This window comes from Myotis yumanensis, unplaced genomic scaffold (assembly GCF_028538775.1).
Source record: "Myotis yumanensis isolate MYYU_CA2020_CCGP unplaced genomic scaffold, mMyoYum1.0.hap1 SCAF_2, whole genome shotgun sequence".
NCBI classification, from domain to species: Eukaryota; Metazoa; Chordata; class Mammalia; order Chiroptera; family Vespertilionidae; genus Myotis; species Myotis yumanensis.
This window is the reverse complement of record NW_027223753.1, coordinates 173,255,781-173,281,287: the sequence shown is the minus strand read 5'-3', so window position 1 is coordinate 173,281,287 and position 25,507 is coordinate 173,255,781. Positions and strand designations below refer to the sequence as shown.

Sequence of the window (25,507 nt, the reverse complement as noted above, 5' to 3'; positions counted from 1 at the left end):
GGAAGAGACTGGCCATACAATTCTGTTCAAGGAGTCCACCTAGACCAAACCTGTCCATGTCTTAATTTTATGGAGCCATAAAGAACATATAATCTATAGAAACTTATATGATTGTCAGCCTCACCTACTTTACAGATAATGAAAATTGAAATCCAAGAATGTGAAAGGACTTGCCCAACGTCACACACTAATGAGAAGCAATCTGAACTGGAACCCTGGTCTCTTGACTCCTAGGCCAATTTTTTTCCACTAAATAGGTTGCCTCTTTAGCTTTTCTCCATTAACATCTCAACTTACATGAGATCATGACCTTTTTGAAAAGAAAGCTCAATGTTAGTGTCTTTGCAAAGCCCAGAAGCCAGGGCCCCTTCTCAGCCTCTACTCTGATTAGCTCATGACCTCCTCCAAAGAACAGGAAGTAGCTTCATTTTTAGCTCTGAAAGCACATTCTGGGAAAGGGGGATTTGGGGAAGACAGTTCCTGTACATGATGGTCAAGAGAGATCAGCAGACACATTACTCTTGCTTGAAGGGGAAGATACATGGTCAGATATGTAAGGTCAGATATGTAAGGGGAAGATGTTCCTTGAGTCTTAACCTAAACATATGTTCAGCAAGAGCTTGTCAAAGCCCCTGGGTTGAGGAGAGGAGTAGTCTCTTCTGATCCTGTTCTAATGGGGCTGGATGCCTAAGTGGGGGTTGGGGTAGGAGCACCAGGGCAGGAAAGTTTCCAGGAACTTTGTATAATCTCCAGTGCTTCCCCCACCCTCTGCTAGCACCCACAACTTCCCTTGCCAAGGGAGGAAGGAGGAACACATTATTCAGTTTAATAATTTACACAAATTGGAAAGTTTACTGTGTGAAATAAAGGGGACTTAAGAGGGCAACAGATAAAAATTCCTGAGTCCTCTCTTACAGGATGGAGGTGTGGAGATGATCTTGCCTTGGGATATAACAATCTGGTTGTCTAATAGATGGGTTCAAAACAAGCAAGTAACCCTTCCCTTCGATGGTTAGCCAAGCTCTGTCTCCTTCTACTGGTGGGATGACATCCAATCTTAGCACTAATAGCTTGGGACAGACCTGGATTATTGACACTTGTCTATGTCAGTGGTTCTCAAACCTGGCAGTTTATCAGAATCATCTGGGGAGCTCATTACCAGGAACCAGAGATTAATTAAGTAGATCTGAGCTACTACTCAGGAATCTTCATTTATAACAAGCAGGCCTGGCTTAAGAACTAATGATCTGGTTCAACCCCCATCCATTCAGCTATCAAAATTTTACACATGATACAGGTTTTGCAACAAAGAAAACAGAGATGTCAAAAGTGGGTTAGTGGCAGCACTTGGACTCAAACCCAGTCTCCTGCCTCCTAGTGTGATGTCTTTGCCAATGCCTCCCCCAGCTCACCAGTCCATTGAGGACCACTGAGGATCAGTGAGGACCTTTCCTCCAACCCACAGAGGAGTCAGAGCTGCCAGGAGCTCTGTTAATTCTCCAATTGGTTCTTTGGTAGAAATGGCTAGGAAGAGGTAGAGGTAAAGGTAGTTTTAAGGGTGCTCTCAGAAACCTGATGGGTTAAAAGGGGAAGGCACAACTGATGGCTTCTAAGGCACACTAACTGGTTGTTCCAGTCAGAAAGAATAGTCCATTCATGGAAATAGCCTACAGTACATGAGAAGCCAGAGGGAGAGGGGGAGAGTAGCAGAAGATAAAGTCTCAGAGGTAACGGGAGGCCAGGCCATCTGGGGCCCTCCAGGCCATATGAAGGAAGATCTTTGGCTTTTACTCTGAGTCACTGCAGGATTTGGAGCAGGAGGGTGACATAATCTGACATATTTTTGCAGGGATACTCTAATGCAGTGGTGGGACATACTCTACAGGGCAGGGGCACATGCAGGAAATTCAGTTAGGAGGATTTGCAGTAATCTCAGGGACAAAGGATGGTGGCTCACACCAAGGTGGTAGGAATGCAGTGGTGAGAAGTAGGTGTATTCTTTACTTTTAAAAGTAAAGCTAAAAGCTAACAGATTTTCTGATAAATTGGATGTGAGATGTGCAATAAAAAGGGAGTCAAGGATGATGCCAAGTATTTTAGCTCCAGCAACAGGCAGGTTGCAGTTATCATCAACTGAGATGGAGAAGGCTGTGGGTGGAGAAGGTTTGGGGGAGGGACATTAGGAGTTCCGTTTTGGACGTGCTGAGTCATTGGCACTCATGTGGTATTTAAATAAAATCTCACCACTGGATGAGGTCATTAAGGGAGTGAGTATAGACAGAAAAGAAAAGAGGGCTGGTGACCCTTCAGCCTCAAGAGGTTAGAGAGAAGATGAGGAATTAACAAAAGAGAGTGAGAAAGAGTAACCAGTGAGTTGGGAGGAAAACCATATGTGGAGTCATAGAAGCCACATATTTTCAGGAAGAGGGAGTGATCGGTTGGGTCAAATGCCACTGGCAGGTGACGTGAGATCAAGGTTGAGAATGACTATTGGATATAAATATTGGAGGACACTTGTAACCATGATAGGAGCAGCATTTGACTCCTGACCTCATGGAGTCCCACAGCTTGACTACTGACTGTCATTAAGGGCTCCTTATTGTTAATTTCTCTTCTCAATTAGGTTATAAACTTTGCAACATCAGGGAGGATGAGTCAGCATATCCCCAGAGCATGAATACCACCCACCGGAATACCCTCTCATCGGGACACTGACCTAGAACAGATTTCCTCATGCCTTACTTACCTTGGATGCAGAATTTCAGTTCCTTGGGGTCAGTGACAACCTTTCTGCTTTCCTGGATCACTGCCCGGTTCTTCTTGGTTTCTCCCCAGAGATTGGTGCCACCATACATGCTTGGAATGTTGAGAATGGCAATGCCTTCAAGGAAGATGTTGCTCAGGTCCACCCCAACCCCGTCACACTGAGGGGAGGGGCAGAGAGAAAAGGTCATCTGTTAGTATACTCAGTGCACTCCAATATAAGGCTGTGTGTGTGTGTGTGTGTGTGTGTGTGTGTGTGTGTATGTATGGTGGGGTCTCTTATGAAGGATGTGACTGGCCCACAGCCACCAGCCTGCTTCTGTAAGAAGCTGAATCTTGGGCAAAGTTGTTCAGGCCCTAATGCTTTTGGCCACTGTAGTGAGATGGGGGAGATCTAGCCTTGGTCAGCTTTGGGGAAGACAGTACAGGGCTCCAGTGATGTTCTATAGGCTTCAGGGATGGTTTACAAGACAATTAATTGCAAATCTGTTCTCCAGCCCAGCCTAATTATCACCAATTCTTACCTTCCCTAACCATTGAGAAGATTTGATAGTACGCTGAGTCCAGAACCTAACACACAGATTCTCAACAATGACAGAAAAGTTTCATTTACCACCTCTTATTTTATCTCTCCTGTGAAAATAGACTTTAAGACTTGGAAGGCTTTCAGAATTTGCCTGTCTCTGCATCTGTATCCTAAGTGCAATTTTGGCATATGTGCTTGCTGATGTAGCACAGTTGTTTTTTTTTATATCCAGTCTCCACCACCTGCATTACCCTCCAGGTACAAAAGGCCAGAAGGCTTGAATTTGCCTGTCTCATATACAGATACAGTCAGACCATTTTGCCATAATGTTTACCAGTGCAGCAAGAAATATATTAGCTTTGATTTTTGTTCATCAGGATTTTGGGTAGTTTACTTCATTTACAGAAGAAAAAACTCGACCCAGAGAAGTGAGCTAAGGTTGCACAGCCGATAAATAACAGAGCAGGGGTTCTAAGTTTGGGAATTTCACTACAAAGCCCAAGCTTTTCATCTTGCCTATTGTGAGTCAGGGAAAATCAAAAGCATGCAACTAAAATCCATGGTCTTCAAGGTTATCTACAAATCCAAACATCTAGAGATTTCTCAACAGAGGAGGAATAGAAAGGTATGGCTTTTTGCCATTCACATTGGTTTACCTTCTGATTTCTTTGATGCTCTTAATTTATGGTTCCTTATCCCCATGAATTGTTTTACCAATTATAAAATGGAATAGAGTGAGCTCCTCTGGTAAGTATGAGCTCTTGCTTCATTGTGAAATTCTGATTATTTGAAAGGTCTCTTTATGTTGAACCAGATGCTCTTTCTTCTTGGCTTCTGCCCATTAGTCCTATTCCCCCTTCTGAAGCTAGATAAAATGACCCTTGTTGCTCCTCTATAAGGACAGCTCACCAGATGCAGGATGAAATCATCATCATCATTGCACATATGTATTAAGCTTTGCCACCTGCCAGGTGAGCTTTTATATACATCTCATTTATTACCTTTATAATAATCTTAATATGTTGGTTACTATGACTACTCCCTTTTTACATTTGGGGAAACTGAGGCAGCAGTTAAGTAACTTGCTTAAAGTAATAGAACTTACAAATGGAAGTACACAAATTTGATGGCAGATAGTAGGGGCCCACTTCTTAACCACTCCTGTACTTCTTCTCCCCCTTGCATCACCATTTGGTTGCGCCTTTTCTGGGGTGAGCACTGTCAACTCTCTCAGTCCCCTCCTGTAGGACTTGGTTTTCAGACATCCCCCTCCTTGTTGCCCTGATCTGTACACACTACAGTTTGTTACTCTCCTACTCTGTAAGGCCCCCAGCATTAAAAGCAACACCAATGACAGGATCTAATGGCACAAGTGGCAATGGCACTATTTGGGCTGGGATCCTATGGCACTATGATACCCTAGAAATGAGATAATGTGGGAAGCCTATGTAAGGGCTCAACACATGTCTCCCATTATCATTATCCCTATTTGTACATATGGTCAAATTTGCACTAGCTCTTTTGTTAGCAGCTAGATGAAGGCTGCATCAGTTTAGCTTGAATGGGTAGTCATCTACGTCACCCAAACCCTGATCCCATCACCTACTTCTCAGCCAGCTCTTCCCTATCCTGAACTTATAAAGATATTGAAAAAAAAAAACCCCACAAACTTAGATATAGGGCTTTACATTTATGTCTATTAATTTCATCTGGCTTTCAGCCCAGGCCTAGTCTAGTCCATCTAATTTATTTTAAATCTTCATTCTATGACCTTTTGCAAAAGCTTTCCTATCATTTGGGGATTAAGTCATTAATACATGTATATAAGGGGCAAAAAACAAACAGGGACTACATTCTCTCTTTGGTCAGTTTAACACACCATACATTGTGCACTAAGTAGCCCTAGGGTTGTGGCTGTCCTATTGGAGCTGCATCCTCTGGATTGAACTGTCAACAGTCCACTTTTAATTTCAATGTGGAATCATGGAACTTTGAGATGAGAGGGACCCAAGAGAACATACTCCTTTCATAAATAAGGCCCAACACGGTTAAGGGACTTGGCCTGTGGTGACCCAAGTTACTACCGGTGGAGCTAGACTAGTATCCTGGTCTCCAGACCTCAATTCTGTGTTCTTTCCAATAAAACATAAGATGTTGTACTAAGATCAAGTAGTATTTCCTAATTGACCACTCTACAACCCCTATCAGAAAAGGAATAAGAGAACTCATATACTTTCCATGCCCTTTTTTTGCTTCAAACATTGTCTAACACTGTGCTTGACCTTCAGCTGGCTTTTGTGCATTCAGACCTGGGTACATGCCCATCCCTTGCCTTTGTGTGTATGTGTACTGTTCCCTGAAAGCACAGGCTCAATCCAGACCTCCATGTTTCTGTTGGGTAATTCTTTTTTACACTCTTTTCCTTTTTCCTCTCAATATAATTAATGAATTGTTAGTAGTTTATTTTGAAATGTCTTCCATCATTTCATCCTTTATGCACATATTCTTATTTAGGGATTTAGGCTAGAATCTCACTGAGCCAGACTTTACTTTTCTCCAAACTCTCTGAAATGAGCTTTGCTCAGGTCTTTGCCCAGCATTGTCTTCTTGTATCCTACCCAACACCATCACTTTCCCTGTTGGTTGTTGTTACTTCCACTTCACCTCAATTTATTCATTATTGGCCAAAATGCTCCCTCCCTTCTGAGAGGAAATAGTAATAATATTTGCAGCTCAAACTTGTGCACTTTGCTGGTCCTTCACCTACATTCTCTCCTGGGATTCTCACATGAGTGCAACGAAGAAGGCATATTTACTACCCACAACTGACAAGGTCTCACAGGAGTAAAGAGCTTACTCATGACTACTCAACTTCCACTCTACAAGCTGCCAGAGCTAGAATGCAGACCCCAGCAGTCAGATGCCAGATCATACTTTGGAGATGAAAGTCAGTGAGGCAAATTGAGACTTTTGCTGATGCTAGACTTATAGCAAAATTAAACTTCCAGCTGTTGTTAAAAAACTGACATTTCCCACTACTACTCTGTCTTGTAGAGTACTTAGAGCAGTCATGACACATCATTGTTGAAGATAAGTATTATTATATCTTCCCTCTGTGCCAGCTTTGTAAAAAAAAAATATTTACCATTAGCACAGCACAGTTCTTGGGAAATAGATTCCACAAAGTCACCTTTCTTCCCTGTTGCAGTTTTAAGTGTACCCTGTCCCTTCCATCTCCAGTCGTAAGGAGCTAGGAGTGTTAGCTTTAATTTGGTTAAGTTAACCTCTCTCTGGAAGAGCAAACAGTCCTCACTCTGCTTTCTGAAAAATTGTCCCCTTCCCCCATTATCTCCTTGAAAATAGAGGAGGTGGGAGGAGCCTGGGGACTATTGGACAGTAGATACCCCCACCCTTGGAATGTACCTATTTGAAAGCCAAAAGGCAATGCAATGTTGGAAAGAGGTTGCCTGGGCTTGGAGATTGAGAGATATGGGTTTAAATCTTAGTTCCTTCACTGGCCAGCTGCATGGTCCTGCAGTGGTTCCTTACCCTCTTTGGGTTTTAATTTGTCATTTGTAAAATGGGGGTGGGATGGGGGGAATAAATATCTACTTTAGGGGTTGATTAGTCTCTGGAAGGCAGTAACATTCCCTCTAATCCTTTGCATTATTATTACAGTTAGTAGTATTGCCTGTGCCATGAGGCATATTTCGGCCTGAAATCATTCTCCCACTACCTGAAACCCTGCTGGTAGCATTCTAATGACTCTGTGGCCGGACCCATGCTAGTCAAAGCCTTGACACCCATATATATCTGCATGCCCAGTCCTCGGGGTTCTTGAACTAGACATCACACACTGATTTCCTTCAGAACCCCAGGCCCGCTTAGGTCTCTGGAAAGGTGGAAAGCATTTAGGAAAGTGGAGCCAACAGTGGTACACTGTTGGCTTAAATGGAACACAGGCCCTCGGCCTCCCAGGCGGGTTTCTGAGCTAAATCCTACAACAGTTCCATGACGTCATCCGTCCCCCTCCCTCTGCTCCGACTCAGGGGGCTCCCGGGGCGGGGGGTGGGAGGTGGGGGGTTGGGAAGCACAAGGAGGGCGGCGGTCCCAGCACGCACCGTTAGCCATCCCTTAACTTGGGATTGTGCCAGCCGATTCCCCTCGAAGGCCAGGCTGCGCGGCAGCGAACTCAGGTATTTATAGATCAGTTTGGGGCTGAAACAGAAAGCTCTTGTCCGGAACAGCGAGCGCGCACACACCAACAAGCAACCGTGCTCCCAATGCCTGGGAGGCAAGGTGCAGGCCCGCTGCGCCAGGTCCATGGCGGCGCTGCAGGCCGGGGTAGGGTGGGGTGCGTCGAGGCCAGCCCCGCTCCAGCCCCCTTGGAAGCGGTTCAGGAATCTGCCCAAACCCAGGCCCGGAGCGGCCGGCGCCCGCCTCCTCAAGGCCTGGCTGCGCCGCCCGCAGCTGTCGGCCACGTTCTACGTTGGTTCCCTTTGCGCAGACGATACCCACACTTCTGGTTTCTTTCCGAGCCAAGGATGGTTTGTTTGTTTGGTGGAGGGCCGGTGCATAGGTAACCAGAAACTTGGTTACGAAGCCAAGGCGCAGTTATGTGTACACTAAATGCGCTAGGAATTAGTATGTATCCTCTCCCTCCCAATCCACTGCCCTCCCCCCTTCCCCCCCGCCCCATTTCGAATCCCTAAAATCCCAATAATTCTGGGCAGAACTAGGATCCGCCAAGCTGTCTGTGCTGTCTGAAAGGGACAGAAAGCAGAGGGCGTGAGAGAGGGAGGGCATTGATGCTTCCCTGTCAGGCTGTGGGCTTTTCCACCCCACTCCCTTCTCTCTGAGCCCCAGCCCTCCCCCCTTCCCTTCTCGGTGACCTGAAAAGGCTGCGGATCTAAACTTTCTCTCCCCTGAGCAAGGCCGCCTCCATTTCAGCTCTGTGGATCCTATTTCTGAAGGTCCGCAGAGAAGGAGATCCCATAATTTATTTGATGACCTGTTTCTGTTTTTAGCAACTAGGAAATTCTCCCTTCTTCTAACCTCGATTCACGGTGCCACCATCATAGGGATTTTCTCTGGTTTAGAGTGCAGATTTTTTATTTTTTTCATACTCCTGCCGATGGGTTGTGTCTGCTGTCTGGAATGACCTCTCCCAGCCCAGACTAAGGTGTAACCCAGTCCACAATGGCTCTGGGAGTACTTGCCCCTTTCAGCTTGAAATTTTCTTTCTTAGGTTTCTTGTGTTATCGTAATTTGTCTCTCCCATCTTTCTTTTTAAATCTTGTTTTAACTCTACCCCAGTTCATTTCCCCACCTCTATACCAAACTATTTTATAGTAAAGCCCTGATACTATAGCATTTAATCTATAAATACTACTGTATGTATCTTTAAATAACACTCTTACAAAAAAAAAGAATTGCCCCAATACTATTATCACTATTAGAAAGTTACAATAATTTCCTAATATCAATAACTATCCAGTAATTGTTCGAATTTCCTCCATAGTCTCATTTTAAAAAATAATTGGTTGGTCTGAAAGGTCTACAAATTAAATTTGGTTGATATGTCTTTTAGTTTTTTTCTTTTGATCTATAAGCTCCCCATGTTTTATCCTCCTTGTCTTTAATATTTATTGAAGGAAATGGGTCATTTGTCCTATACAGCTCTGCTTCCGAGATTTTAATGTGGGTACAAATCATTGCAGGACTATTAAAGTGCAGATTCTGATTCAGGCGGTCTGAGATAGGGCCTGAGACTCTGCATTTCTACAAACTCCTTGGTAATACTGATGCTGTGTGTGGGATGGACCACTCTTTGAGAAGTAGGCTGTAGCGTTCCCCAGATTCTGGATTTTTCTGATTGCATCTCTGAAGTGTCTTTTAAACATATTCTCAGTCTGTCTCCTCTATTTTCACTAAATTGATACTTTTAGATCCAGAGGCCTGATCAGATTCAGGGTTTGAATCCTTTTGGCAAGAATACTTTATCAGAGGGGTTGTATATTTCCTATTGCATCTCATTAGGAGTCGCACAGTTTGCTTGTCTCATTTTTTGGTGATGTTCAGATTGGTTAGTGGATTCAGGTGTTGTCATCCTGAATCTTCCATTATAGAGATCGTAAGCAGTGGAGGATGATCCCTGTCTAGATCCATTACCACAGTTCCCTTGAGGACACCCTGGCACCCTTTCTCTGCCCTTCTTCCAAATCTCTACAAATGTCATCTTCTCCATGAATTCTTCCCTGTCCACTCTCCAAAAAGGATCTCTCTCCTTCTCTCTTCTCTGTATATATGTTCTCATGGAATCAAAGACCTGAAGAATCTTGAAAGGTCATTCAGTGCAGTTACCTCATTTCGTAGCTGAGAAAAATGGAAGTTAAAGAGATGAAAGAAATGGCCCCAGCCACACAGGTAATTAGAGTCAGCATATCTAGAATTAGACCTTTGTTCATTTGGATTGGCAACCAAGAGGTCCTGAGTGATTATGTAACAAGTAATTTTTTGGCAGCTGGATGAGGGCCAAAGCACAGAAAGCCAGATGGAACATTAGATTCGGTAATCTCTAATTACCAAAATGAGAACAATGAGACCTAGAGTTGGTAACTGACCTTTCCAGATTACACAGCTATCTCTTCAAAGAGCTAGGGTTTAACTAGGGACTCCAGGTGAGTAGGAGTGGTAGTTAGGGAACAGAGTCAGAATCGCCATGTGGTTGGGTGACAAATGGAGCTAGAGAGAGAGAAGATTTGATCTAAAGGGTAATATGATTGAGGAAAAGGTTTTTCATGAATGTTTGAGGCAGAGAAGATACTCAATGAATACGTGTTGGATGAATGCCTATAGGGAGGAGGAAGTTGGGAATGCCTAGGATGGGAAGTAGATGGAGTGGAGGAGAAGATGCTGAACATAGTGGCAGGACAGGGGTCTGGGGATGATACTGGAGTCCTTTCCCAAGTGAGTGAGAAATGGGGTTGGGGCATCTTTTGAAGAGGGACGTTAGAAAGTGCTAGGCAAGATCTAGGGAAAATAATGTTTCAATTACAGTGGGGAGGAGGGAAAAGACTGAGGAAGAGGTGGATGACATCTGGACACACTTGAATAGGGGTTCTGATGGGCTGAGAGGGGATGGGCAGAAGGATAGAATGGCTTCCCTTGATGCTTGGCCTCCATGTCAGAGCCTCAAGGGCAGAGGTGGTTGACATAAAGACCCGGCCCAGATCACTGCTCCCACCTTTTTTTGAGGGATCAGGATGCTGATAGCCATTAGGTGAAGGGAAAGCACCAGTATACCACTCTGTATAGCCCCAGGGTCCTGAAGGATCCTGGTAAGGATGGGCTGGTAGTGCTCATTTACAGTGAGGACATTTCTGTTTTGGTAGGTGGGAAGGATGTTCTCTCTGTGAATTGATCAGCCAGACTGGAATGTAAGTTAGATTCTGGGAAGCCTGGGTACACTGGACCAAGGCTCCATTTGGTTTGGAAAGAGGATAGTAGCTGAGGAAGAGTGTTAGCTGGGTTCTAGAAAATGGTAGCTGACCCTGATCTGCGTATAGGCCACAGAGTTGAGCCTACTTGCTTTTGTTTCTGCTGTATTCACTGCCTAAATTGCTCATCAACTTTTATGCCTCTTAAATCTTACCCCTCCAGCTCCTTCTCTGAATTTTCATTGCTTTGTTTTTGTCTCATTGAGAATGCATATTCTGACATGTCTTATGCATATTTGCCTGTTCCCAGGAGACTGTAAGCTCTCAGAGGGTAGAGCCCATATGTCAATTACACTGCTTCGTATTCTCCATAGTTTCTGGCATGCCTTACCCTTATCAGATGTCCAATATAACTATTTGTTAAGAAAGAACAGGTGGAGAAATCCCAAAATGGAAACCAAGGTGTTCCTTAAAGGACCTGATAAGGTTTTGTTCCTTTCAGATGAATCCCCATAACTTCCCAGGATAAATATATTGATGGTATAAAGTGGACTAAGTGTCCAGGTTAGGGAGAGATATGGAAGGTTAATCCAAGTCTGAAAGGAGTGGTCCTCTGATCACAACTAAGGGAAATCTACATCTGAACAATTGGTAACAAGAATAGGGAACATGGAGCACAATTTATATGAGAGACAGTAAGAGACAGAAGACAAAAGTGCACATGTATCCATCAAGGATGAGGAGAACCTACGTACTCTGTGCTAGACTCTGGGGATGGAACAGAAATGGGACACAATTCCTGTGTTCAAGGTGCTCACAGCAGGTCAATGCTAGAGGCAGTGGTGTGCTGCTAAATGCTTCGCAGCAGGATCTCCAGAAAAAAAAGGAGAAGAACAAGCAGCAGCTCTGATGGTGGTGTTCCTTGCTGTAAATGCTCTCACTATGGCCAGTTTCAAGCTACCTACATGACATCACTGAAACCAGTGTTGGGAAGAGATGTGCCATCAAGCAAGCCGGCTCCAGCACACCAGGGAAAGGAAGTCGATGTCTGCATATCTGCAGGGCCTATGGCCAGGATAGAGAAATTTATTGGGAGTGAAAGAAAAGCAGCCAGGGCAAACAATGATGTCTATTTTCCCTAGAGAGGCACTGTAGAGAATGTTTTTATTGTCAATAATATGTGTCTCCTGAGGGAAGAAAAGGCGATAAATTGAGTGGTGTTGGTGAGTGGTGATAGCATTATTGGAAAGATAGTCCAGTACAGTTTTAAAAATTGGCCTGGTATATAAGTAAATCTTATAGAATAGTGGCTTCCTTACATTCAGAGGGGCTGTTTTATATCATTTTAGGAGCTAATGTCTGCTGATGGCAGTTAGATATTAATACTAATACACACATATGTTATATGGTAACATTAATATATATCATTTATTGAGTAACATTATAAACTAGGCACTTCATATGCTAATCCTTGCGACCCTACAGTATTAGTATTTGTGGCCTCATTTTTACAGGTGAAGAAATATTGACTCAGTAAAACTAAGGAAGGTCCTTCTTTTCCAAATTTATCTAGGTTTGTGGTAGGCTTCATGAACCTGCAGGTTTCTTGCATGAGATGCAAATGACAAGAGCAAGAAGACAGCTCAACTTATAGAGTATGTACCTGACTCCTGTTCATCTTGTGTGCTATTACCTAAGAGGTCACTTTTGGAGTATTCTAGATACAAGGGATTTGCTTCTTCATTTTAAAGAGGACACTGGAGAAATATGGAGTCTATCAAGAGAAGGGTGGTCAGGATAGTGATGAGTCTGTCCATTGAGTCATATAAGGGACTGGGGATGTTGAGTTCAGAAGATCAATACGAGACCACATGGAGGATAGATCTTCAGCCCTATGAAGGGCAGTCATGTGGAGGAGCAAGAAGGCATGTTCTGTGTGCCACCAGAGAGTAGACATAGGTCCAGTGGATGGGGAATTCAGTGATATATCCCACAAACACTTATTATGTACTTATTTCAAGCATGTGCTAAGTGCCGACAAGGGAAGGATCTGGTGATGAGTGGGTCACACATCCTTATTCAACATTGGGAAGAACTTTCTAAAATTCTGAGCTGTCCAGCAATAGAACAGGCATCTGGAAAAGTAGTAAGCTGCCTATCCTTATAGTATTCAGGAGGAGGCTGGATGTGCACTTAGCAGAATGTGCCAAAATGAGTTTATTGAGTGGTAAGTGGGACTAAATCCCCTTCCAGATCAGAGATTCAGCGTCTGTGTTCAGCTTTGCTTTGGCAGGCTAGAGTGTTGCTCTGAAAAAAGTGTCATCTGATTTCTCCCCTCCCCCAACTTTCCACCAGCCTTACCCACCCAGCTGCGCACTCTGCTTTCTCTGACAGTGAGCTCTGGTGGGCCAGTGAGACTGGAAGGTGGCTGCCATCTGTGACAGGGATGATGGAGTTTTGGCGGGTTTGTGTGGGTTCAAGGAATGCAGCATTGAAGCCATGTACACACAACCTGCTTAAGAACATCCCATGGGCAGAAAATGTTTTCTTCCTCTTCAGCCCTCCTCTGTTGCTGTGCCAGGCGGGCACAATGGTGCCTTTGAGAGGGGCAGCTGGAAGGGGGTGTTGGCAGGGAGGCTGGAAGTAGAACATTGCAGCTGGGGGGAACCAAATTCATTTCCAGGAGCAAACCTGCACCGGGTGCCAGTTTCCAAAACAAAACTGCTATTTCTGAGAGCTCATGGTGGTGGGTTGTCTCAGAGTTGGACAGAGGGCAAAGCCATTTCCTATCCACTGTTCCACCCTCCCAAGTTAGAGAAACCTGGTGTGTTGAGGCATTCTTGCTCTGGATGCAGATTAATAGGCTTTTTGGTCGTCTGGGGAGCTCAGGCTAACTTGGGGTGGAATGGGCTCTCTGAGGGGTCAGACTTTCCAGCAGACAGAGCAGGCTAATGGCCAAAGGGACTGGCAGGGCTCAGAGGCAGTAGGCTTTCGGGCCATTAGTGAGGGCTCAGAATGGAGACCCCATTCTTCTGCCTTTTAGGATTACCTCCCCTGTCCCTTAGCCGCCTGGCACCCTTGGTGCCATATGGGCTCTGCCCACTCACTGTCTTAACTCCTTTTGGTGGGAAAGAGGTGGGAGAACTCTGGCATTTCCTGTCCTGGGTTCACAGTTGTCCCACACCCTCTGCTACTTTCAAAGGTTCCAGCAACAGCTCCGAGATGGGCGTGGGAGGTTGGAGTGCCAGGCTGCAGGCTCAGCCATCTCCCCCTTTGTGTTACAAATGCAGCAAGGTGGGTCCCTTTTATTTTGGTGGCTTCCAACAAAAAATATCTCACTTGAGGCTGGTCAAGTGGTAATTTCTATTAGTGTTCACACTAATTATGAGATTTTTCACACGTCGATTCAATTTTACAATCAATATAGAGCAATTCTTCATTTCAGGCATTGTGCTGGGCCTGGGATACAGAAGGAATAAGACAGAGAGAGTCCTTGCTTCAGAGAGCTGATTGCCATGTCCTAGTGGGCACCCCACTACCAGCTCAGTAGGCACACTCATTAACTAGGTGGACCGCAGAAGGGCAATGCTGTAGCATTATGGAGGCACGTGCTCTTGAAACCCAGCTGAGCTTGGAGTACTTCTTATCTTTCAGGAACTCAGTTTTCTTGTGTAAATAATGGGAATAATACACACCATGCAGATTAAATAAGGTGTATGCAAGTACTGGGACAAAATTTGTTGTAAGGTCAGTGTTCTCTAAGTGGCTGTTGTTGTTATTAATTTGTTGATCCTAAGAACTTGAGATATAGCATGCATGTGTGTACAGTGGTAGTTATCTGATCCCTTGTTAGATTATGTGCTCTTCCTAAAATAGTCAATTCTTCTACCTTCTTAATTCCTCTTAGGATCAACAAGTTTATGACCTCACTGACCAACGTAGATAAACAAAAAAACCTATCTACTATAGCCAATGGGACGTATTGTCTATAATATTTTCTGTCTGTTTCTGTTGTAGAAGTAGAAAAAGGTTAAAATAGTTCTGTTCCCTGAGATCTCTGAGTCTCCTGAGTGTGGAAATGAAGATCATAAATTATTTTCAATATTCTAAAAAGTCTAAGAGAAATAATATATTTGCCACTGACAGCCCCAACTTCATTATTACTTAAAAGATGCATTTGCTTGGGGATAGTTATTGTTTCACTAAGGGACCGTGGCAGTAGGAAAGTTAAGCTTGCTGGGGCAGAGGTTAGCCTGGAGATCTTCCAGGAACCTTTTAATCTAACCTGCTGAGTCATGTGACCCCAACCTCGGTCTTCTGATACCTACTTGGGCCTCATCTATCCACTGGGCTGCATATCTCCCCACTGCTTTGTGAAATGTAGGCATGAGAATTCATCCTTAAAAGTTATTCCAAAGTCCTTAGAAGACACAAAGTAGGGGTAGCCAGGAGTCTGAAGACAAAGAAAATCAAAGCAATTCACGAAGAACAAAGGAAATAAAAAAGAACAACAACAACAACAAAAAGCATATGGGTGAATGGAGGCTTGAAGTGAAATATGGGGTATACATTTGAAGGAAATAAAAAAGCGGGTCATTTAAGAGAAAGAAAATGTTATGTGTCAGAAACTGCAACAAACAATGGAATTTTATAAGAGAAGATTGACAGAAATAATTTCTTCTTAGCAGGCTCAAAGACTTGAAGGATCAGTGAAGAAACTTGTAGTCAGTGCATGGCAAAATGAGATAGAGTGATGGGGAGGATGAAGCGTGTTTAAAAATGGGTAAGGATTTAAGAACTCAAAGAATCAGAGAGGTCCTCTAGAGGCCTGTTTTTAGAGAAACAAGGGCTAATATAGGATTGAAGCAAGGCCAATATAACAGTGCTGATCCCTGATGGTGAGATTGTGGGTTACTTTTCTTTTCTGTCCCTCTATAGTTTAAAATGTTCCTCCATGAATTTGTATTACTTTTATAATCAGGAAAAGACTGCAGTGGACATAGTAGGAGGGAGCAGGAAGAAACAGAAGTAGGGGCATCTGGAGCCGAGAGAACAGTAGGGTGAGCAAGAAGAGGAAATCTGAAGTGGCAAATGCTACCTTGGGTGCTCTCACCATGAAGATGGTGCTGGAATGATGGAGTCAATGCATTTGGCTGAGGAAGGAAAAGACCAGAAGTGGCTATCTCTGCACGGCCCATTCCAGCCTTCCTTTTGACTCCAGGGTTTGATGCATAATCAGGTGGCTGCCTTTCATTTTCCATGAACTCAAAATCCCTTCCAATGCTTTTCTCAGCTTTCCCTTCCCCATGAATGTGTTTTCATTTCATCTCCCTTGGGATCACTATGGCTGGGTAGATGGGCTGAGAGTCTGGCCAGTTCCCACCTTCATTGCTCCAAGCTCTGAAAGGCCCTACCTGCCTATGCTGAGAAGGTTTTGATGATGCCGGAAGAGGCCAAGATGATTGAAGAGCTTTCCCCTCTAACTTAAAAGTGTGCAATATTGCAGGTGGATACGAAGGCAGAATAAGAGAATGCCCCCAGTTGGAGCTGGAGAGCCATGGGTTCTCTTCTGCCACTTACTGGTCAACCTGTAAAGTCCTTGATTTCTTTTCTTTTTTTTTTTTTTTAGAAACAATGGCACTTGGTTGGATTGGAGTCGCTAAAGGTATCAGCCCAACCTGAAAATAATCTGATTCATTGTTTATTCAACTTCTTTACATGCACACAGCTGTGCTAAATGTAAGTTTTAGAATTTATGATTCTCATAGACAAGGCCAATATCACGATATGGATTAAATAACCCCCTGCACTGTGCCCAGCATACTTTTTGTAAAATTAAATTTTTAAAAATTGAGATGAAATTCACATAACACAATATAACCACTTCAAAGTTATATCTCAGTGGCATTTAGGACTTTCACTCACAGTCTTTTTAAAGTGTTAGAATAACATAATTATTTGGGTTGGTTCCATTTTGTTGTGATAAAAACGTGCTGTTGTTCTTTCTTGCTTATCCTCTTGTGAGCTCACGTGCAGCAAATTCCCTAGGTCTAGGTTGTGAGGAACCTGCTGGGTCATACGATCCACAAAATAATTTCAGTTCAGCATAGACTGCCAGACAAAGTGGTCGACCACTTAGGTTCCCACTGGCGGGGTCTGAGAGTTCCCACTTCTGCCCCTCCTCACCGCTATGGTTGGGTATTCCCAAGCTCTACAGAGCAGCTAGAAGTCATGAACTAGCTCTATCAACATTGACATGGAGAGATCTCAAGAACATAATGGTGAATGAAAAAGGCAAGTTGCAGAGTGAAAAAGGAAGGGGGGGGGGAGGGGGGGGCTGTGACTCAGTTCTACCTGTAATATTTTATTTCTTTGGTTAAAATATACTTGAAGGGAATAAAACAAAATATTGACAATTACCAATTCTAAGTGAGTGGGAAATGGGAGTGTTTGACATACTGTTCTCAGGACTTTGTAGTATGTTGTTGTTTTATTTTTTTAACCTCAGTTGAATGAGGAGGGGGAACTGATGTACTGAGATTTCCAAAATATACTGGATAACAAATTATTTTTGAGCTGCTTCCAAATTGGGACTCACTTTTCCCCATGCAGAGGTTCGTGTTACTGGAGCTGGCTCGCCTTCCCTTGTGAACATTGTTTTAAAGTAGATGAAATATCAAGGAATTTTGGAAGTTCTTATTTTTAGCCAGTAAAATGAAAAATTTCCACAGCATGTAAAATAAGTGCTCGAGTCGAAGCCTGCCTAGTTTGCTCCACCTAACTATGATCACATCAAAAACTTTTGCAAGGCTATTCTGGGCCTGGGGTGCGGAGATGACTCACTGAGTTTCTCCCTCGCCCCATCCCCCACCTGTTTATTCAGGTGAAATCAGATTAAAGTGAGCATCAAGGGCAGCTTTGGGAGGGAAGAGAAGCCAGAGACTCGGAGAGACCCGGAGGGATGGCCCTAGACAGAGGTGATGAGAGTCAGAGGGTAACATGCTGGCTTCTTAATTAGGGTCAGCCACAATGTACTGAGCACTCACTTCCCAGGAACAGACGAGTTTTCACAGGCCTTCCTGTGTGTTCCTGTGAAGGAGCATTTAGGGTGAGCATTTGGAATATTTTTTATGCTCTCTCTCTTTTTGGTTAATCTTCGCCCAAGGATATTTTTTTCATTGATTTTTAGAGAGAGTGGAAGGGAGGGAGGGAGGGACAGAGAGAGGGGTGCGGGGAAGGTGAGGTGGGGTTACTGATAAGTTGCCTCCCACACGAGCCCTGAACTGGGGCAGGGCTCAAACCTGCATCCAGGTACCTGCTTTTGACCAGGAATCGAACCTGCAACCCTTTGGTATGAGGGACCGTGCTCTAACCACTGAGCCACCAGTCAGGACTGTGCTCTCTTTTTGATAAATGTAAAAATCTCATGCCTAGTTTTAATGTTATCTGAAATGTTAAATAAAAATATGTGAATAAAAGCAGATCAGATATGCCCCACACCTGGTTGAGAATCTCTGCTCCAGACTAAAGTGCCAGTACTGCCCTAAAAGTCCCTGGTTTTGGTCAAATCTGTATTTGAAGCCTGACCTGACCACTCATGGGCTGTGGACTTCAGGTGAGCTTCTTGCCTTCTCTCAGCTTCTATCCCCTTCTTTGAAAAGGTGATTTTGACATCTGCCACTTGAGGCTGCTTTGCAGATTCTGTGAGGCACTTAGCACCATTGCCAGTTACTTAAAAACCAACAACCCTGAAAACTTTAATCTGAACTATAGCCTTGGGAAGTAGGCTAACCCCTCTTGCTCCATTTTATAGATGAGAATACTGAGGCTCAGACACACAGGTTAGCAAGTTACTTCACCTAATTGCAGAACAGGGGTAACTCCCGGTCTTGTGTGACTAGGCCAGGCCCCTTTCACTGTGCCAGCCCTGGCCTAGTGTGTGCATGTGAGCAATAGATATCAAGTCACCTTCTCTCCCCCTTGTCCTGGATGATCTAGCTCACATGGCTCTCCAGGACCCCTGGATCCAATCTGCTTAACACTCATTAAGTGAGTACTATATTCCCTCTTATGTCAACTGGGCTGTAAGCTTCACTTCAGAGAAGACCAAGTCTCTTAGGCTTTCTCAACAAGCCACTGGCCCCAGAGGTTGAATTCCGTGTGAGAGGCTTTTAATGGAGACCCTCCCTCCATAATCTCATTTTAGCTCCGTTTCACCATCCAACTTTTTAAAATCAGTGACACACACACACAGAATCTAAATAGACTTTCCTATCTGTTCCCTTCTACCCTTTACCTTCATGCCCTTTCTCAAGTTGCTGAACCTCTGCCTCAGTTTCCTCACCCATAAAGTGAGGACATTAATATTTGCCCTGCATGTTCTGTGGGTCCAAATGAGATGCTACGTAGGAAAACCTTTTGTAAACTTGGAGGCAGTTTTCCTCTCTGACTCCCACCTACCATCTAGCCTGAACCTGTTCCTTTCTCAAATGAGCAGGAGGACTATGTCTTCTGTTCGGAAAGTACTTCTGAGCAGCCCTCCCAGCTGCCTCAGCGGAGAGGGAACCGAATGGCCCCACACTCAGTAAAGGAAGAAGAAACTGCATCAGTGCTAAGAGTTCACTGGGTCTTTAGCGCTAGTTAGACAGAACTCTGTTTATGGCTTCTAAGCTACACTCATTCCAGGAGATCTAGAATCTTCTCTCTTACCAGGCTTTAGCAATGAAATCTTGGTCAAGTTACTCAATGTATCTGAGACTCAGTTTCTTCATTTAAACAATGTGGTAGTCCTTGCTTCATTGGGTTATTGTGTCAAATGAGGACACATGATGATAGGCAGTCAAAGCATGTGACTTTTTTATTTTATTTTTGTTTCCCTTCTGTTTACCCTTCAAAACCTCTGTGCCTCCTCTTGTTTTTCCATGAAATGGGGATAATAATGCCTGGCCTGCGTAGCTCATCAGGTTGTTGTGTGACTATGGAATAAAGGCTACGGTGGGGCTTTGAAATGGTGACGTGTGGTATTAATACCTGCCTGGGTTTATTTTTGGAGTGGCTGGCCTTGAACTGATGGGTGTGTTGGTCCTCACAGGCCTGAGCTGATGTATGCAGTGGCCACATGTGGAAGGTCACTTAACATAGTGTCTCCTCCTGCTCTTCCTGAGGGCCCTGTGCTCTCACAGCTACCTGTGGAGCTGGGCAGCCTCCTCACACCTGTCACTCACTTGCCTTGCTCTCCTGTCTCTCTGTCCCTCTGTCCCCAGCTCACATGGCACAGGACCATCCCTGCACTGCTCTCTAGATGCAAAAATGGTGCCTGTCCCAATCTTGCTGATTGTCAGGAGCTACTGTCACATGACACCCCACCCCTTAGCCTCATGAATAAATACTAAAAGGACTCATTATAAGGAAAACAGGAAGTGCCCCTAAAAGCCACCCCTCCCCCCCCCACACCAGAGGCCACCAGCATCTTCAGCACCCAGGCTACCAGTCTGCTATGCACTTGAGGAAGAGCTCTTGCGTTTTGGATCCAGAGGAGACCTTAGGCAAGGCTGGCTTGGAGGCGGGGGTAGGAGTCCTGGGATTTGGGAGGGCGGGCCACAGAGGCAGGGGGACAGAGCAGCTCTATTCTGGGTTCAGTTTCAAGGCCAGCTGCAGGGAGAACAAGCAGTCGCTGTCCGCCTGCAGCTGGCAGTGGCGAGGCCAGGGCTGTCCCTCACTTAGGGTATATTTAAAGAGTGCCCACTACATGGTCCTGCCAACAGGAAAAATGCACACTCTCTGGTAGCCATGCTCAGCACTCCTCCTTCGCTGCAGCCTCCAGGCAATGGATTTGTGTGTCATCAGAGGATGGCTGGCTCCTCAGCCTCTGCAGGTGTTGGGTGGTACCACCTGGGGACACAACCTGGGCTCCCAGGTCTCTGCCCTCTAACTTGAGCTGCCAAAAGTTCAGGGGATGAGCTGGATTGGCTCCTCCCACCCTGTGGTTGGTAACCCAGCAACCAACGGGAGAGACAGACAGATAAGTCAAATGCAAGCCCAGAATCTCTGGCTTTGTGTTCTGTTTGTGAACACTCCCTGTGAATGCAGACTCCCTTCCGGCAGGGAGCGGTGGGGCTTTCCCACACTGCTTCAGGCCAACTGCTCCTCCGGATAAGAATGCCCAGGCCCCACTTGCCAGCGAATGCAGACTTAGGGACAAAGCTGGTGGGCCAGGGGGAGCCCCTCCTGGTTGAACTCTCTGGCTTTGCCATTCACAAGTGAAAACAACACCAGGGGCCTGAATCCCACGGGAAGGTGGGGTTGGTGGCTGAGAACCATGGGCCAGGTAACCAATGGGCCTGAGGTCCTGCAGAACAGAGACCGAGCTGGTGCGCATAGAAGTTTGGACTTTTAGGTGGCCAGAGACAGAGCAGGGAGAGGACTTCACCAGAGCAATCCAACAGAAGTGGGGTGAGTGGGTGGGAGTGGGCAGCTTATCAACCCAGGAAGGGAAGCCGACAGGCAAACTTTCTGAGGCAGGCAGGCTGCTACAAGTGCCGGAAGAGTCAGTAAATCACGAGTGCACCAACAGGATCAGCTACATAATTTGAAGGGCCAAGTTCAAAATGAAAATGCAGGGCCCTTTGTGAAGATTATCAAGAATTTCAAGATGGTTACAGAAGAGCATTCGATGGAGGGCCCTTCTGAGCGACCACACAGGTTGCACACCTACAAAGCCAACAGTGAGGACCTATAAGTTAGCTCCTTGAAGCAGCTGTGAAAGCTGAGGCGAGTGAGCTGGGGGATGTCCGGTTACCTCTGGCTTTACTTCCTCTCACCCCTGCTGCCCTGTGGTCCCCAGTTCCTAGGCTTTTACTGGTCTCAGGACATTGCCCCTACCCTAGCAGCACCTCTTCTCCCTGTGCTTGCTGCAACTAAGTCTTTGCCTCTCTGAAAAGGGGGAATTGCAAGGCCACAGTGGGAAGAGGGCTGAGGGCAGAAATAGACTGTGGCCCTGGGTCCTTTGGGCCATTAGACCTCAGAACCCCAAGGATCCCTGGACAGGCCAAGAAAGGCTGGTGCAGCAATTAGAGCCTCCTCTGAGTGAGGCTGCAAAGGATGGAGGTACAATCTATGGACTACACTCTGGGTCACCAATTAAGGACCCATGGGGACATGTCCTGAAGGTGTGTGTGACAGTCCAGGAGCAGAACCAAGGTCCAGGAAGCTTTCTTCCCATTTGGGGACTTACCTCCAACTCTATGTGGTCATGGAGTTTCTTGCAGGTGGCTGCGAAGGTCTCCGAGGTGCCAAATTCAAAGTACCACAGCTTGTTCTTCATCCTGGACCATGAAGCAGAGACATGGCTCAATATTCTGTATCTGAAATGGTCATGTAAAACAGCTACACAATTGGGGCTGGGAGGCCCAAGTCCCCAGCATTCCCCAAACTTCTGTTTTCAGCACTTGTTAATCAGATGATTAGGACGGGAATTTATTTTTATTATTATTATTTTTTCTTTTTCTTTTTCTTTAATTTTTTTTTATTGATTAAGTTATTACATATGTGTCCTTATCCCCACATTACCCCCCATTCCCCTCACTCATGCCCTCACCCCACTATTGTCTGTGTCCATTGATTAGGCCTATATGCTAGCATATAAGTCCTTTGGTTGATCTCTCCCCCTTACCCCCACCCTCCCCTACCTTCTCTCTGAGGTTTGACGGTCTGATTGATGTGTCTCTGTCTCTGGATCTGTTTTTGTTCATCAGTTTATGTTGTTCATTATATTCCACAAATGAGTGAGATCATGTGATATTTATCTTTCTCTGACTGGCTTATTTCACTTAGCATGCTTTCCAGTTCCATCCATACTGTTGCAAATGGTAAGAACTCCTTTTTTATCGCCACATAGTATTCCATTGTGTAGATGTTGGAATTTTATTTATTTATTTATTTATTTATTTTTACTAAATGTTCTTGCTACAAAGTTAGAGAAAAAACTTTTTCATTTCTTAGACACCATGACTACTCTGGGTGAATTGCCAAGTGATCTCTGACCTTCCTGGTCAGAGCAGGAGAAAGGCCTGTGGGCCCCTGTTCCATGAAAATCAACCAGTGGTGACAAATGACAGTGGGCTCTGGTCACTGTCCTTTCTACTATTAATGCACAGAGACTTCAGGCAGAGCCCTCTCTTGGGTATAGTTGGGGTACAAAGGGAAGATATGACAGCCTTTTGAGACTTGAGGGATGTACAGTCTCGGGACAATGGAGAGGTAGCCCCACAGTAAACCAGCCAAAATGTGTGCTACTTTTTCTATGCCTGACTGAAGGAAGCAGAGTGAAGAGAATTAGACACAGATTTGCAGGCAAGGTGGAAAGAGAAGAAATAAAAAAGTGAGTTGTTTTATAGAAATTGTTTTCCTCACTTATTCCTCAATTGCATTTGCTTAGGCCATGACCATCTTTCATTTAGGGGTAGACCTGGTCATATTTGCTTCCAAGTAAGAGCTCACTATTTTGAGTTTGATGTTTTTCAACATTTTCCTTAGTGGGAATAAACAGTGGGGTTCCCATGTAGCTGAGAACTTTACAAAGTCAGATGGTGTGTCCTGACACTTGGTTGTTTTGATCAGATGGTCTCACCAGGAAGTGTTTCTGAAGGTATTCCATTCCCTCCATCCCAACTGTTGTCCCATGATCAGGAGCTGGCTAAGAGAAGGGACACCTGTCCAGTTTATATGCTGGGAGGTTTTGCTAAAGATTAAACAAAATCACATTCTTCTTGGCACAGTCTTTAGTAGAGAGGATGCTACCTTGAGTGTTGCTGATCCTTCATGCTCACATTTGTGAACTAAGGGGAAAGGAGCATTCTTCAGAGGCAAGAAGGCTCTTATTTCTTTCCAGTATTTCTTAGGCCAAAGCAGATGATTCTTCAGTATACAGACACAAGTTTTCTCTCTGCATTTCTCAGAGTCCACCTAGAACTTAGATGAGACTGTGTGCTTCCATTGCTTGAAGATTTCTAAGATCTAGTTGATTGGGAACTAGTCTTTCTAACTCTTAGCTTGCAGGAAAAGAAATGATAAATCATGAGGGAAATAAGAATAAGCAAGATTTAGGGAGTTATGCCTCATGAAGAAAGTTAGAAGAACTGGGTGTGCTTTAAGTAGACCAGTGCTTCTCACCCAGTGAAATGTGTCACAGGAATGCCCATGATATCAATCTCCTCAGCCTCAGGGTGGCCAGGCTGGGGTCTGGGGCAGGCAATGTCACAGCAGGCATTCTCATCTGTATGTCAAACAAATGCTTTTGTTTTCTGTGCATGTCATGATATGAAAAGTGTTGGGAAACACTGTTCTAGATCACCAGCTCTCTGCATGCACAACATGAGAGAGTAAATATGAGTCAACTGGGAATTTAATTAAAATGCAAGTTGTGATTCAGTAGTTTAGGATTAGGGCCTAAGAATTCCTTGTGTTTTAACAAGCTGCTGATGTTGGTCTAGGGACCACACTTGGACTTGTGAGCACCTGGAGACTACATTTGTGATTCTGAAACATTAGAATTCATAAGAATCACCTGAGAGATGTGAATAAAATGCTGTTTCCTGGGCTCCCATGTGCAGAGATTCTATGTGATAGTTGTGGGATGGGGCCCAGGAATATGCATTTTTGTGAGTGCCCAGGTAATAAAGATCGTTACTCAGGTCATCAGTTGTTATGACTTTCAGAAACATTGCTGTAGATCCCAATGAAATGACAACTAAGGAAGAAGACATTCTGATTAAACCTGAAAGAGATGATTTTTCAGGGAGAATAGAATGAGGGTCAGTGTCTTTCAATAGAAAATTATGGCAAAAGATCCAATAACAGGAAAAACACAGATTGTCATAAATGTCAAGGTTGAGCATTCTTCTCCAGCAGTGAGAGCATCTCTGTAGCCAGGAGACCTGCTTTGTGATTCCATTTTCAAATATCACTGCAGGTCTGAATCATGACTTTTGAAAGTTATTGCCAGGAGATTTAGAGTTTTAATAAAAATTTCCGGAAACCACAAGCTATTTTTGTCTAAAAGTGGCTCTTTTGAAGATCTAATAAGGTTAAGAGGTCATGGTTAGGTCAGTATTGAAGGATGACTGAAAGGATCAAACAGACTACTCATCCATTGCTGCTTAGATGCCCATTGCTGGCTGAGTGACCTTTGGCAAGTTTTTAAGCCTCAGTTTCCTCATCTGTGAAATGGAGATAGTAAAAAGATCTGCTTCATAGTACAGCTGAGATTAGATGAGATGATTACAACATCACATAATGCTTACTGCATCGTAAGCTCAACAAGAACGTTAGCTACTTTTAGCTATTATTTTAATGTCTTGCATTAGCATATTTAGATAACATAGTAAGGCAAAAATGACAGATCAGGTTGGGTAGTCACATACTAGTACATTATACATTCAAATCTTTCTGGGACAGAAAGAGATGTGATTGTATTTGTCAGATCATGTGTCTTGACTTTTGAGTGAAAACATATGTTCCCCACATGTCTAATCTAATAGATTTTTCCAGAGTCATAGACCACACCCTAATCCCTGGTTAATTTTCTTGACTGATCACGTGATTATCCAAAGATGTTGATTAAAACTATGCTTCTGAGAAAATGCATATTTGGTGTGAAAAAAAGCATTTACCAATTCAAGAAACACTCATTGTGCCAGGACTAGATGGGGGTCTATTGGTGCTACAATGAAGAACAAAACAAAACCCTCTATGCACCAGGCACCTGGGAAAGACAGGCAAG

General features: G+C 44.4%; 1 protein-coding gene across 7 annotated transcripts in view; it reads right to left on the bottom strand.

The window, feature by feature from the left end:
* The window catches only part of DGKG (diacylglycerol kinase gamma), a 200,826-nt gene that overhangs the window by 43,852 nt on the left and 131,467 nt on the right, over positions 1 to 25,507 (bottom strand). For all 7 annotated transcript variants that reach the window (XM_070406629.1, XM_070406632.1, XM_070406630.1 and 4 more), the window contains 2 exons: positions 21,962 to 22,052; positions 2,747 to 2,924 (listed from right to left, as the gene is read on the bottom strand). In XM_070406629.1, the coding sequence (XP_070262730.1) occupies positions 2,747 to 2,924; positions 21,962 to 22,052 (269 nt within the window). The remainder of the gene's footprint in view (positions 1 to 2,746; positions 2,925 to 21,961; positions 22,053 to 25,507) is intronic.